The 15748-nt window shown below is 46.4% G+C and overlaps 1 protein-coding gene across 1 annotated transcript; it reads left to right on the top strand.

Annotated features, from left to right (window-relative positions):
• Positions 1-8738: 8738 nt before the first annotated feature.
• On the top strand, positions 8739-15489 carry LOC310658574 (lysozyme C-3-like). Its single transcript, XM_083400708.1, has 4 exons — positions 8739-8916; positions 9342-9503; positions 12100-12178; positions 15164-15489. Exons 1-4 carry the CDS (start codon positions 8781-8783, stop codon positions 15228-15230), a joined length of 444 nt encoding a protein of 147 aa, XP_083256834.1. The 5' UTR covers positions 8739-8780; the 3' UTR covers positions 15231-15489.
• The last annotated feature ends 259 nt before the right edge of the window (positions 15490-15748 follow it).

The raw sequence follows: 15748 nt of genomic DNA, 5'->3' as shown, positions 1-15748 counted from the left end.
CGCTGAGACTTGTAAATGGAGACTATTCTTCAATAAAGACTTTGATACTGTACTACCGGCTAGCGTTGGTCCTTGGTGAGCTGGGACCCGGAGCCAGCTCTGACACCTGCCATTGCCAACAATATCAAAACAAAGTGTTGATTCAGCACTACAAGTAAAATACAAACAGCACAACACACACATTCAGACCAGTTCAGAAAGCAGCAGGTTGGTGATCAAAGAGCATTCGGGGGAAAGAGGAAAAATGGAATCATAGAGAATCATAGAATCATAGAATCATAGAGTTGGAAGAGACCACAAGGGTCATCGAGTCCAACCCCCTGCCAAGCAGGAAACACCATCAGAGCACTCCTGACATATGGTTGTCAAGCCTCTGCTTAAAGACCTCCAAAGAAGGAGACTCCACCACACTCCTTGGCAGCAAATTCCACTGTCGAACAGCTCTTACTGTCAGGAAGTTCTTCCTAATGTTTAGGTGGAATCTTCTTTCTTGTAGTTTGTATCCATTGCTCCGTGTCCGCTTCTCTGGAGCAGCAGAAAACAACCTTTCTCCCTCCTCTATGTGACATCCTTTTATATATTTGAACATGGCTATCATATCACCCCTTAACCTCCTCTTCTCCAGGCTAAACATGCCCAGCTCCTTAGCCGATCCTCATAAGGCATTGTTTCCAGGCCTTTGACCATTTTGGTGCCCTCCTCTGTACACGTTCTAGTTTGTCAGTGTCCTTCTTGAACTGTGGTGCCCAGAACTGGACACAGTACTCCAGGTGAGGTCTGACCAGAGCAGAATACAGTGCACTATAACTTCCCTTGATCTAGATGCTATACTCCTATTGATGCAGCCCAGAATTGCATTGGCTTTTTTAGCTGCCGCGTCACACTGTTGGCTCATGTTAAGTTTGTGGTCAACCAAGACTCCTAGATCCTTTTCACATGTACTGCTCTCAAGCCAGGTGTCACCCATCTTGTATTTGTGCCTCTCATTTTTTTTGCCCAAGTGCAATACTTTACATTTCTCCCTGTTAAAATTCATCTTGTTTGTTTTGGCCCAGTTCTCTAATCTGTCAAGGTCGTTTTGAAGTGTGATCCTGTCTTCTGGGGTGTTAGCCACCCCTCCCAGTTTGGTGTCATCTGCAAATTTGATCAGGATGCCCTTGAGTCCATCATCCAAGTCGTTGATAAAGATGTTGAATAAGACCGGGCCCAAGACAGAACCCTGTGGCACCCCACTAGTCACTCTTCTCCAGGATGAAGAGGAACCATTGATGAGCACCCTTTGGATCCGGTCAGTCAGCCAGTTACAAATCCACTGAGTGGTAGCATAGTCAAGACCGCATTTTACCAGCTTCTTTACAAGAATATCATGGGGCACCTTGTCAAATGCCTTGCTGAAATCAAGGTAGACTACATCCACTGCGTTCCCTTCATCTACCAGGCTTGTAATTCTGTCAAAAAATGAGATCAGGTTAGTCTGACATGACTTATTTTTCAGAAATCCATGCTGACTATTGGTGATCACAGCATTCCTTTCTAGATGCTCACAGATTGTTTGCTTAATGATCTGCTCCAGAATCTTCCCTGGTATTGATGTTAGACTGACTGGGCGGTAATTATTTGGGTCCTCTCTTTTCCCCTTTTTGAAAATAGGGACAACATTTGCCCTCCTCCAGTCTGCCGGGACTTCGCCTGTTCTCCAGGAATTCTCAAAGATGACTGCCAGTGGTTCTGAGATCACATCTGCCAGTTCTTTTAATACTCTTGGATGCAGTTCATCTGGCCCTGGAGACTTGAATACATCTAAACTAGCCAAGTATTCTTGTACTATCTCCTTAGTTATTCTGGGCTGTGTTTCCTCTGCTGAATCATTTCCTCCAAATTCTTCAGGTCGGGCATTGTTTTCTTTATCGGAGAAGACTGAGGCAAAGAAGGCATTGAGGAGTTCAGCCCTTTCTGTGTCCCCTGTTTGCATTTCACCATCTTCTCTTCTGAGTGACCCCACTGTTTCTTTGTTCTTCCTTTTGCTACGAACATACCCATAGAAGCCTTTTTTGTTGCTTTTAACCTCTCTAGCAAGCCTGAGTTCATTCTGTGCTTTAGCTTTTCTGACTTTGTGTCTACACGTGCTGGCTATTTGTTTGAATTCCTCTTTGGTGGTTTCCCCCCTTTTCCATTTTTTGTACACATCCTTTTTTAATCTTAACTCATAATCTTAAATGGATATAGAGGATGATGGATGGCATGGAAGAGTTTGGTGCTGGAATGACTGGGTTGTTTCCAAGGCTGCTGTCCTGTTCAGGCAAGAGATTTCTGCTTGGTATAAGACATTTCCATCCTCTCCACTGAAGACTCCCCCAGGCAACCTCAAAATCTGCTCTAAAGATTGGAATGACTCTCCAGAACAGATGTGGTGGTTCCTGGGGCAGAGATGGGTTTAGGGCAGTGTTTTCCCACATGAGGTGTGGAGTAGGGGTGCTGAGTTTTGTCCTTGCACCAGGCACCACTGAAATTTGAAAGATCAACGTCCACCATTGTCCAGGGAGAGGAGAGGAATCAGGGGTCAATTTGTGAATTTGGAGACAAGCCATTGAGTTGCAGGTGGTGGAGAGAAAGCCCAGGCAGAAATGATGGTATGAGGTGTGGATCTGAAGGACTTAGCATGAGAAGAGCCCTGAAACGGACCAGCCCAAAAGCCTGTCTAGTCCAGCACTCCTTGCGCTCTCCCACAAGCTCACACTCTCTTTTGTAAACCAATGAGAGGCTGTTTTCACAAGCAAGCGGCATAGAAATATAAAAACTCCCATCAGCCTCAGCCTCACATGGTCCTGCATGGGGCGATGGGAGTAGGAGTCCCAAACATCTGGGGGGCACCAGGCTAGTGAAGGCTGTGATGTGACCTGTGTCCAGCTCTCCCATCGTCCCCCTTTGGTCTCCATCCCAGCAAGGACTTCAAGACTTGCGTTCTCGCTCTCTTTCACAGTGGACATTTCTTTTGTTGTCCACCAGCATTACGCTTTCCATTCTGAAGTTGGGAATGGAGTAGTTGCTTTGGAAAACGCTAATCAGGCATCTAAACCACATGACCAGTCCAACAAAGTTGATGTTGAAGAATCATTGCTTTGACACTGCTGTGGGGGCAATAGCAAAGAACCTTCAGCATCCAAAATAAACCAAAAATGGAAAGTAGAAGAATGACATATGGATATTGTCAGGGGCTCAGATATGAATTTATTTACAAATACTGTAAGCCCATTGGTTTTTTGGCCCTCATCAAACATTGAAATGCAAAGTTGAAGCAAAGTGTAAGAATCTCAGAGAAGATATGCCTTTCATTAATTTAATATAATATAATTTCTATAAAATTTTCTCTTTTGCAATTTAGAATATTCATTTAGACAATCTTAAAATATCAATGACTTCCCGTCTTCTCTTTCCATGGTTCATTTTGCATAGCATAAATCCCTGCATGTTTTATATAAACTAAACCATTCACTATTCCATTATTATTTCCATCAAAATTTATTTACACAGCTGAATTTATCTTAATGCTGCCAACATTTTCAAGTGCACACAATTTCCCCCCATATATTAAAAAAATGTTTCCAATCTTCTTTAAACAAATATTCTTCTTGTTCTTTTATACTATAAGTTAGATCCTCAAGCTGCCACATATTCCATCAGTTTAAGTTGCCATTCTTCTTTGGCTGGGACCTCGCTCGTTTTCCATTTTAGGCTAAAAAAACACAGGCTGCCATAGTGGCATACATAAATAACCTTTTTTGAGGTGTCAAAGAAGATACGTCTTTCCTTTTCCCTGCTATTTGTCCTCCAAATATGGAAAAGGAAAGGCGTGACATCAAAAGGATGCTAAGAAATCACACTGTCATTCTTCAATGGATTGCTTGCCAGTGGGGTCCTCTTTGTGTTTTTGCCAGGGAAATGGGAGACATTAAATTCAGCTGACATTTAAAGGTCTGCCCAGCTAATTTGCACTTTCCGCAATGTTATGTGAACCAGAACAGAATCATCCTTCCAAATTGACTCTTCCTTGAATTTTCCAAGGCAGTTCTCAGGTCACATAACGGGTACCCAAACACACACAGTGGGGTACCAGTGCCACTGATAACCCACAAGGAAGAGCCTTTCAAAACCATCTAATTTTGTGGCACTACCTCTTGTAGGAGCAAACTCCATTCTTTAACTATGTGCTGTGAAGGATCTTTTTTAAATGCATTATTTGAAGAAACCTTAAGTCTTGTAAAGGGCATAAGGAGATCCCTGCTGGATCAGACCAGCAGCCTGCAAGAGTCAACCATTGTTGGGAATGGTAACTAGAAGTCTACCAGAAACACATATGTGAGAAACAGCCACCCCCTCTCTTGTGATTCTGAGCGACTGAAGTTCAGAGACCTACAGCAGTGGAGGGGAGACAGAGCCCTGGGGGCCAGGAGCCCTGATAGCCCTCTCCTCCAAGAATGTGCTTTTCCTCCATTAACTTCATGGTAAAGTCAATGCATTGCTGGGAAATTAATTCTCCAATGGCATAGCTTCAGAAACAACTCTCTCTGCTTCTCTTTGTCAGTCAGTGACACTAGCCTGGTTTGTGGTCATTCTTCCATATGTGGTTTTGCACAAGAGAATTACTCAAATCCGGACGGCTCTTCTCATGTTCTTCTGCCCCGCAGGGTTTGTGACATCTATCCTGTAAAAGACATTTGGCTTCCCACAAGGTTTCAACAGTCCTCCATCCACCCATAAGTAGAGGAACCTCTCCTTCCCCAGACAACTGCTCTTCCACTTGGCTTCTGGCATCTCCAGGATTCCCACCAACCCTCCAGCCATGAAGATCTTCTGCCTCCTCTCTGTCGCCTTCCTCCTCCTGATGCTGGTGGCTCCAGGTATGGCCTTCTTCTCAGATGCTTCTTCTCTGAGCTCCACAGCTCTCAGCTTTATTCATTTTAAACCTGCCTCTGAATACAAGTTGCTGGGAATTCCAAAGGGATGGGTAGGGAATTCTCTTGCCCCTCAGTCCCCCTTGAGAGCGTCCCAAATGGGGCATCTGGTTGGCCACTGTGAGACCAGGTTGATGGACTAGATGAGTCCCCTTTGGCCTGATCCAGCAGCCAGGCTCTTAGGATCTGATTGCCATCCCAGTCCTAAAGTATGGAATCTGATCCAAAGAAGCTGTTGCTTAAAAATCTTTAATAACACATTTCAGTAAATTCAGCTTTGTGGTGGGGAAGAGAGTGGGCCAGTTTCCTGGGCAAGGGGGCTTCTCTCTCCAAGGTTGCCAGTGGCTCCCAGGAGAGTGACTTGAAGACAGCTGTTCTCAATTTCTACCATAGTTGACATTTCCCTGCTTCCTCTTCTTGGGTGGGAACTGGTGGAAGCCATCGGGGAAGGCTTTTGGGCTGGGCTCACCCTCCCCTCCAGGAATTGGTCTAATCCTCTCTTAAAATCATCCAATTTTGTCAACATCACTACATCTTGGACAAGCCAGTGGGACTTTGTGACACTGGTCCTGAAAGTATTGCACTGGCTGCCAATGAACTACAGGGTTCAATTTAAGGTGTTGGGATGAGCATGCTCAAAAGTGCCCCTAAATAAGCTTGCTTTTAACCAAAACACCTGGGGACCACCCCCACCCCCCCGCCACTGGGAATATATTCATTACTATTTTTAAAATGAATGCCCTACTTTTTTCTGTCCACAAAATATTTGTTCAAAGGATATAAGCAGCATTGATCCAACCACTAAAATAAAGAACAAACTGAAAGCAGAAGCAAAAACGATAGCATTGGCCAGTTTGGTTAATTTTGGTTTCTCACAGTGTCTCCTCTTCCAAGCTGCAGCTGAGTCTTCCACAGTTCCATTTCAGTTTGCTTAAACAACAAAACAAGAGAACTCAGCATTTCTGTGTGGATTTCTCCTGATAACATGTCTGTATGTAATTTTGCCTGATCTGCAGATTTTGGCAGGGCAATTTCCCTTGGTGAAATTCATTTTGGCCTGATATTTCCATGAATATATATTGGAACATCAGAGATACCCTTTGCCCTGGGTGTGCTTGGCCATATTGGCCGGGTCTAATTTTTTTTTTGTTAAGAAGCGGTTTGATAACCACCTCTTTCAACGGGTCTGGGAAGACTCCCTCACAGAGGGAAGCCTTCACCACGCCAAAGAGAGCCCCTCGCCCAGCCCTTCCCAGCTAGCTTTTATAAGGCAAGATGGGCAAGGATCAAGGAGACAGGTGGCTGGTTTCACTCGTCCAAGCAGCCTGTCCACATCCTTGGAGGTAACAGATTGGAATTGATCCCATGAAACTTGACTAGACAGGACTCTAGCACTCTCCCACCCTGGCCCTGCTCCCACGGTGGCATCTCCCTCTTTCCAACTTTGAGCGACTTTATCTGCAAAAATCTTTGCAAAATCACTGCAGGAGATCTTGGGGTTCTTACCAGGCCCCAATGGCGAAGGTGGTTCTATTAAATTATGATCCATCTGAAAGAGTCTCCTGCTGCAATTTTGTGCATATGCAATAGAGGAAAGTCCTCTTCGCCGTCCCTATCACCACTTGGTAGGCTCGACATTGAGCTCTAACCTGTGTCCGGTCAGATTCGGAGTGAGTTTTCTGCCACCGGTGCTCTAGCCATTTCAGCGATGTTTCATTGCCCTCAGCTCTGGGGAAAACTACAGGACTGTCCGGGCTTCATGCAATCAGAAAGGGCACTTCGGAGCCAGACTGTCGATAGCCCTGGTTAACCCCACATTCCAGCGGGCCACCAGGGAATCAGCTGAAAGGCCATCAACATGGGATAGAGCATCCCATACCACTCTCTGGAAGCAAATTGGAGCCATTAAGTGGTGGGGGCAGACTATCCGAATCGGTCCCACCTCCCTGCAGAGGGGAAGGGTCACAGAGAAGTCCAGTTGCACCAGGAAGTGATCTGACCGTGGCACTTCTTTTGTTTCGCTTTTACTTAGTGTCAGATCACCCACATCCATAGAGGAAAACACCAGGTCTAAGGCTTGTCCACAGCTATGAGTTGGGCCAAACTTATTCAGGGACAGCCGCATGGAGGCCATGCTTTCCACGAAGTCCCGAGCGGCCCCTTGTACGTTTGTGTTGGCATGGATGTTAAAATCCCCTAGGACAATCAAACTAGGTGTCTCCGGGTGAATATCCATCATGACCTGAAGCAGCTTGGGCAGGGACTCCTTGGTGCAGATGGGAGGTTGGTACACCAAAAGGAATCCTGTACTGCCCCTATTGCCCAGCTTTCAGAACATGCATTCAGAAATCTGGGTCTTCCCAAGAGGGCACAAGCTAATGACTTCCTAAAAATCACTGCAAAACATGACCTGGGTTGCTGTGCATAAGAGAAACCTGGTGGACAAGCAGCAGCAAGAACAGGCCCATCTGCTTCATCCAACCAAGTCTCTGTCACACATGCCAGGTCAAGTCCTAAATCCACGATCAAGTCGTGGATGGCAATGGTCTTGTGAATCATTGACCTGGCATTGCACAGCAGCACCTTCAGGTCATGTAGATCTCCCTTGTTGATTCCAGTGTCCTTCCGGTCAGGACCAGACCCGGAGGCAGGGATAGTCTTCTAACAACAACTAAACCTGCTTCCTTGGTAATGACATGGGCTGGTCTTAGCGTAACTCCTCCTCCTGCCCGTGATCACTGAAATCGGGTGTCCCAGTGCATCCCCCACCCCCGGTGGAACCTGCCCCAGCCATTCTGTTGGCTGGGACCCACTCCCAAGCAGCCCTGAGCCTCTCCCCTTCAGAACAGAATACAAACTATACAATAAACCAATAAAACAGTAGAAACTAATTAAAAAACAACAACGATTTACAGCTATACAGTGGTGCCTCGCAAGACGAAAAGAATCCGTTCCGTGGGTCTTTTCGTCTTGCGGTTTTTTCGTCTTGCGAAGCAAGCCCATTAGCGGATTAGCGCTATTAGCGCTATTGGCGATTTAAGGGCTAAAAACGGCTTTTTAAGGGGTGGGGGATTAGCGGTTTTGCTGCTAAAATGCTTTTAGCAGCTTAGCGATTCAAAATAAGGGGTTTTGGAGCAAAAAAAAAATTCATTTTTTTTCGTCATTTTTCGTCTTGCGAAGCAAGCCCATAGGGAAATTCGTCCTGCGAAGCGCCTCTGCAAACGGAAAACCCTTTCGTCTTGCAGGTTTTCCGTCTTGCGAGGCATTCGTCTTGCAGGGCACCACTGTACTAAAATTAAACTAATCCCCAGCCCCAACTAAATGTTTATCCCACCCACAACAGAGCAGAGAAAAAGAAAAAAATAAACCGCCAAAGATTAAAAACTATTTAAAAACATTTAAAAGCATTTAAAAGCATTTTTGACATTTGCCCCAACCCGAGTTTGTTCCAGTGAGTCTGGGCTCTTCAGCACTCACGGCAGGACAATGTCCCTCTGTCCCAGGAGTCTGCTTTTTTCCTATTAGGTAATTATTTACTATTACACAGATGCTATATATTTAAGAGCATACATGCTGCCTGCTTTAATCTCTTCCACTGAAAATGATAAGTAAATATTGAGATATTTCCTAAATTGCACACTGTTATCCTATATCAAACCAGAATTGCACCATGTGTCTGTTTTTTTGCAGGGGGTGGGGTTGCTGTCAATATTTATTTCCCCCCCATCAGTGTTCTGCTTACCATCTGGACTCTGCCCAAAACTTTGGTCTACAAAAGCCACTGGGGACCCCAGGGAACCAAACATCACTCTCCAGGGAATCGCAGAGATGAAGGTTCTGGCCCTCACCCTCTTCTGCCTCCTCCTTGCAGGGAATGAAGCCAAAGTGTATGAGAGATGTGAACTGGCTGCGCGACTGAAACGGGCTGGGATGGATGGATATCGTGGCGTCAGCCTGGCCAACTGTGAGTTTGCTCTTCCTTTCCCTTCATCTTTGCTACTTCTGGTGTTTTGGGGCAAAGCTGAAATGGGGTCTTCTTTTCAGGAAAAGGTTCACACAAACCCTGCTGCCCATCAGAATGCCCCAACTTTCATTAATCTTTGAAAGATCAAAAAGCTGCACATCTATAGGGCCAAACCAAATTTATCCTCCTTACTAATGTGAGATTATGAAAAGTACTAGTCAGCTGGAATGCAAGAAACTTAAGTGAAAATGTCTATTTAAGACCATGGGGGGGGGGGGGTTAGATGTTACAGACAGCTTTTACAGTGAACATTGTAAGAATGTTTTTAAATTATTCTGTTTCAAAATGCTGCAACTTTGACAAAAAAGATTGCACACCCAGCGTGTACCCAAATTGTAAGCCTTTTCTTGTTCACTTTGTTCCAGGGATCTGTACTGCTTATCATCAAAGCTCATTTAACACTAGACTCGTGGGGCCACAAACCTCCAGCGGCAATCGTGAGTATGGAATCTTTCAGATAAGCAGCCGCTGGTGGTGCGACAATGGACATGGCTCAACAGCCAATGCGTGTGGGATCTCCTGCTATGGTAAGCAACTTGATACTACAGGGAATGCTAGCTTCCACTTCTTTAATTCAGTTCACATTTGAAGGTGAATCTACCTAATTTGCACTTTCTGAAATAATACACGGACAAACACACTGAACATTCTTTGAAACTCACACTTCTAATCTTGCAATGAACTTCTCAAGCCAACTGCATTGGGCACAGTATGCCTATAAATATATATATTTACAAAAAATTACATACAAAAGTGCATTAAAAAGGTAAAGGGACCCCTGACCATTAGGTCCAGTCGTGGCCGACTCTGGGGTTGCGGCGCTCATCTCGCTTTATTGGCCAAGGGAGCCGGCGTAAGTGCATTAGATTACAGAAAATTGCATACAAAGCTGTCATTCAGGAGAATTTCACACAAAATAACTGCTGGATTTTTTAAAAAAGAAAAGAAATCCACAACTCCACCCCCAGGTGTATCTGTCCAGCTCTCAGGACTGTCCTTAGTCAGTGTCCCCAGTGTTTTCGGTATGGTGACCCACAAATCCAAATTTAAAGGACTACAGATTTATTGTCAAATGAATTTTGGACCTTAGGACTTCCAGAAATGCTGGTACTAATATCTTAATAAATTTTAAAATGCATCTCCTATACTTCCTGTATCCCCTTCTTTGTTGAATTTGTGGTGAACTTTTAATGACAGAGTTAATAATAAAATAATAAAAATTAAAACTACATAATGAAATTCAAAATGTTTCACATAGTATAGGTTCCATTTATTTGTTTGAGTTAAAGCCATTGGGGTGAGCATAGGGAAAATTGTAGAGAGTGCAGTACAGTCATTGCTGCTTCCCTCTCCCCAAACTTCATGTTTACCATGGGAAGCCAGCTGTGCCCTGTTTGTGCCCTGACTGTGTCACTTAATATTGTTTTTACATGCAAACATACACACTGGTACCACTGTTGTCCTGTACCAGGAAAATCTATACAAGGTAGCCGGATGACACTATTGTCTACACACAGAGCACACACATGCCCTCGCACATACACATCACAGACATACATGAAGTTTTGTGTCTCTCACTCTACCTTATACTGCACAGATATACAATCACTCAGATATGCCTCTCTCTCTCTGCTCAGGTGCTTGTCTTCCTCTCTCTCTCACGCGCCACATGTGCATGCATGCATCCCTCCACCCGCACCAGCAGAGTAGTGTGGGTTGCCACCCCCCTCCCCTGGTGGACAGGGCATTTGGGGCGGGCGCCAGGGGGTGGCACAATGGAAGACAATCTTACTCAGCTACAAGTGATCGCCAAAGAAGAATGTAACCCCTTTTCTCACTTGCACGAAACAACATGTAAATCTGTCCCTCCCTTCTATCCATCACACACACACACACTCATCACACATAACATCTCTCCCACCTTCCTCATACAACTTGCACATCTCTCTCAGTCACACACACATACTTGAGCACTAACATCCCAATTCTAAAAAGCATCTTTGTAAGGCTAAAGAACCATCCATCAACAGCACCACCTAGTGGGCTGCGAGGAGACCTAGGCCTCTCCTTTACTTCTCCAACCCTTTTTAAAGAAAATATCTCCAGCACAAGGCAAAAGAGGCACCAGCTGGTGGTTGGTGGATAGCAGAATCCTGAATGTGCCGGGACGTCCCTGCTGCTCCTCCCCAACCCCCTCCATTCCATTTAGCCTTACTTACCGTGGGACAAACAAGGCATTCACTGTTTGCTGGCAGGCAGCAGCAGCCTGAGCATGGAGGGATAACCCCACAGCTCCTTCCTTCCTTTCCCAACCTTTCATTTCAAGTAAACATCTGAAGGCAGGCAGCTGTGTGAACAAAAGTCCTAGCACTCCTTGCCAAAGTTTTCCAACAGGGGGAGAAAGCACTGAAGCAATCGACCCACTTCTACAGGTTTGGCTGCCCACTTGCAGGTTGAGACCCACAGGCTGGGAAACATTGCCCTACACCAGGGGTGGGCAACCTAAGGCCCGTGGGCCGGATGCGGCCCAATCTCCTTCTCAATCCGGCCTGTGGACGGTCCGGGAATCAGCGTGTTTTTACATGAGTAGAATGTGTACTTTTATTTAAAATGCATCTCTGGGTTATTTGTGGGGCATAGGAATTTGTTCATTTTAAAAAAAAAATATGGTCTGAGGGATGGTGGACCGGCCCACAGCTGAAAAAGGTTGCTGACCCCTGGCCTAGGCCACGACCTCTCACTAGGCCATGCTCTGCCCCACTGCCTCTGCTCTGTATCCTCCTGCTTCTACCGGGTTGCAATGTGTCCTGGAACTGTGACCTCGCTTGTCTGGATGGAGGATGAGGTGGCCATTTTTAAAGAACTGATTTCTTTCTCTGGCTAGAATGCAGCTGACTAGAAGGGATCCCCCGCTTGGTGCTATAACGATTGAATGCCAGCTCAAGGGGGAAATGCTTTAAGTGCCCCCAAAAGTATTCAGGCTTGGAGTTGGATGGACCTCTAGGAAAAGGTTTTCCACAGTTCAGAGGCAGCCCCTGCAACCTTGGGGGTGTTTGTATTCTGGGGTTTGCATTTTTAGGAATTCTCAGTAACCTCCTTTGCTTTCTGACAAATCTTTGCCAGCGTTCTTAAATGATGACATCACAAATGATATTAACTGTGCCAAGAGGATTGTCCGTGACCCCCAAGGGATGAACGCCTGGTAAGTGCTAATATCTCAGTGACTGGAACATTCAATACCAGCCAAGTTTTCAGTTCACATAACTATGTGAAGAAAGATGGTTTCACTTGACTGTTGTACAGCTGGCAGCTGAAGATCCTTCTCCAATAGGCACTGACACGGGCTAAAGATGCTTCCTTAAATGTACAGCCAGTAGTGCCCCCACTGCTCTGGGACCCTGCTGCCCTTCTCCACTTCCCCTGAGTAACTGGCAGCATCACACAGTGCTGGGAAGCCAGGAAAAGACCACAGCCCCCCCCCCCCCCATCACAAAGCCAGCCACCACTGTGTGCAGCAAACACTTGGTAGCTGTCTTGGTGGGCATTTAAGGAAATGATTTGGCAACTGAGCCAATGTGGAGTAGTGGTAAGAGAGGACCTGGGAGACCAGAGATCAAATCCTGACTCAGCCAGGAAGTTCACAGGTTGACATTGAGTCAGTCACTGTCTCACAACCCAGCCTACAGTGTTTTTCTAAGGGGAAGAACCATGTATGCCACCTTGAGCTCCTTGGAGAAAAGGTGGGGTATAAATGTAGTAATAAATAAATTGGAATGCAGGAAAGGAGGAGACAGTCTGAGTTCTGTCATGGGCTGGAGCGAAGTCCTGGGGCAGATGGTTCACTTCCCAAGTTTGCTTGGAGGTCTTTCACAGAAGGCTATCAATGCTTAGCAGCCACAATGACTCTGTTCCACCTCCTTTGTTAGACACAATGTGCCTCTGAATGTGCTTCTCACGCACTGGATCATGACCTTGTCATGGTGAGTGGGCTTGCACGTTCCTATGACCCTTGGGAGCGAAGCTGTTGGGAGTCGCGTACTCCCAGCAGGGTCACCCAAGGCGGTAAGGTCAAAGGGAAGGAGCCAGACAAAGAATGATCCAACAAGTCCTCAACAGCAGAACAGGAGGAAAATAACAAGTGGCACGTTACAATGGCTGTGAAGGCGGGTGAAGGCTGCAGCAGATAAGAATTTACCGGTCATTGTTATACTCATGCCATCGGAATAGAGCTTTACTGCGAAGACTGTGTGTTGATCAGCATGCACTGATCTACACACAAACAACAAATTCACACACAGGCATCTTCTAAAAAAATCCCAAACCCAAACCCCAAAAAGTCCCATAATGGTTGACAAATGTTTATGTTGGCAAGACCGTGAAATCTAGAAGCCCCTAGTCAGGAACCGGCACGTGGGTGGTAGATACAGACAGATCGGCTCTCGATCCATTCCAGTCCGGCTTCCGCGCTGGTCATGGGACCGAGACGGCTCTGGTCGCCCTAACAGATGATCTCCGCAGGCAGCTGGATCGAGGCGGGTCGGGGCTGCTGATTCTTCTAGACCTGTCAGCAGCCTTCGACATGGTCGATCACGAACTCCTGGACCACCGCCTTGCCGACGTGGGGATCCAGGGCACAGTCCTTCAATGGCTGCGCTCGTTTCTCTCTGGTCAGGGACAGAGGGTGGCGCTTGGGGGGGAATTGTCATCGCGCCACTCCCTGGTGTGTGGAGTGCCTCAGGGTGCGATTCTCTCCCCGATGCTTTTTAACATCTTTATGCGCCCCCTCGCCCAGCTTGTCCGGAGTTTTGGGCTGGGCTGCCATCAGTATGCTGATGACACCCAACTCTATCTGTTGATGGATGGCCATCCTGACTCGGCCCCAGACACACTGACCAGATGCCTGGAAGCTGTGGCTGGATGGTTTCGTGGGAGCCGGTTGAAGTTAAATCCTTCGAAGACAGAGGTCCTCTGGCTGGGACGGGGCGATATGGGATTGAGGGGGCAACTCCCATCTCTTGCGGGGGTGCAACTAGTGCCAGCATCGTCCGTTAAGAGTTTGGGTGTAATCTTCGATACCTCCCTCTCTATGGAGGCGCAGATTGCAGCTATAACAAAGGCGGCATTTTTTCATCTCCGCCAAGCTAAGCAGTTGGCTCCTTATCTCTCTCGCCCTGACCTAGCCACTGTGATCCACGCGACGGTCACCTCCAGACTGGATTATTGTAACTCGCTCGACGTGGTGCTGCCCTTGAGACTGACCCAGAAACTCCAACGGGTGCAGAATGCCGCAGCGAGACTCCTTATGGGGTCGTCACTGCGAGATCACATTCATCCAGTACTATATCAGCTGCACTGGCTCCCGGTGGAGTACAGGATCAGGTTTAAGGTGCTGGTTTTAACCTTTAAAGCCCTATACGGCCTAGGACCCTCGTACCTGCGGGACCGCCTCTCCTGGTATGCCCCACAGAGAAACCTACGGTCTGCAAATAAAAACATCCTGAAGGTCCCAGGCCTCAGAGAGGTTAGGCTGGCCTCAACTAGAGCCAGAGCTTTCTCGGCTGTGGCACCAATCTGGTGGAACGCTCTGTCACAAGAGACTAGGGCCCTGCGGGACTTGACATCTTTCCGCAGGGCCTGTAAGACAGAGCTGTTCCACCAGGCCTTTGGTCAGGGCGCAGCCTGACCCCCTCCTCTGGCAATCTGCACAGGGTCCTGCTTGCTGGTTGCCATCAATTTGTTTCTGATTGATTTTATGGTGGAAAGTTTTTAGAATGTTGGATTGTTTTTATTGTTGTTAGCCGCCCTGAGCCCGGCTTTGGCTGGGGAGGGCGGGGTATAAATAAAATTTATTATTATTATTATTCAGTCATTCTGACTCAAGGAATGAGGCAGTGAGCAGCTCAGCAGCTCTGTCCATGACTGAGCAGTAAAGTTCCATGGAGGATGGGAAGCAAAATTTTGCTAGAAGGGCATCATGGGCTGTTAATAGATAGACTTCCTGTTCACCACCAAAACTGATCATCAGCAGGGAGAATGAACAGGAAGAAATACTCTGTAGCTGACACGAATGCCTCACTTGGAAATGTTGTGGAGCTTTTAAAGAAGATCCATCTCACTTGTAGTTACTTGGAAGGAACAGTCATGTGACTTCCCTCACTTCATTTTTTGCTCTCATTCTGACTTTTAGGTATGCTTGGCAGAAATTTTGCAAAGGAAAAAATCTCTCAAAGTGGACAAAAGGTTGCAGACTCTGAGTTCCATGGTCCTGAATGAATTCCAGCATTTCTCTTGAGATCCCCTTCGATGAAACGTCTACCTACTGCCATATAATCAAAATCCAGTTGCTTCTTTCTGGGCTAGCATTTGTATGTTGTGCCCCACAATGGCCCTCTTTCTATATGAATGAGGGAAAGTGATTATTATTTTTAAATGCGTCTGGGGTGGTCAGTCATCTTGCTCTGGATTGCAAGCTTCTCTGCTTGAAAATCTTCAATAAATTGAACATAAACAAAACTCTTTTCTTGCTTGATGAGTGAATAGAAAGAACAGAATTAGGTCAAGCATCATCATCTCATCATAATTTGAAGGGAGGTGCAGAGGCGTATCTAGGTCCCTTGCACCCCGGCAAGGAGCTGTATGGGCACACACACCAGAAAAGATCACTTCTGCCCCATTTGATCTTGCTGCGACAGCAGCAATGCACTGCCACACACATACACATCATAATCTCCCGCAGTCTACCTTCATGCTTCCTTGCCATCTTTCCCACCAC

This window comes from Podarcis tiliguerta (assembly GCF_965153285.1).
Source record: "Podarcis tiliguerta genome assembly, chromosome: 10".
In the NCBI taxonomy this organism is placed as follows: domain Eukaryota; kingdom Metazoa; phylum Chordata; class Lepidosauria; order Squamata; family Lacertidae; genus Podarcis; species Podarcis tiliguerta.
The sequence above is the reverse complement of the archived record's forward strand: the minus strand, read 5'-3'. Positions and strand labels throughout refer to the sequence as shown.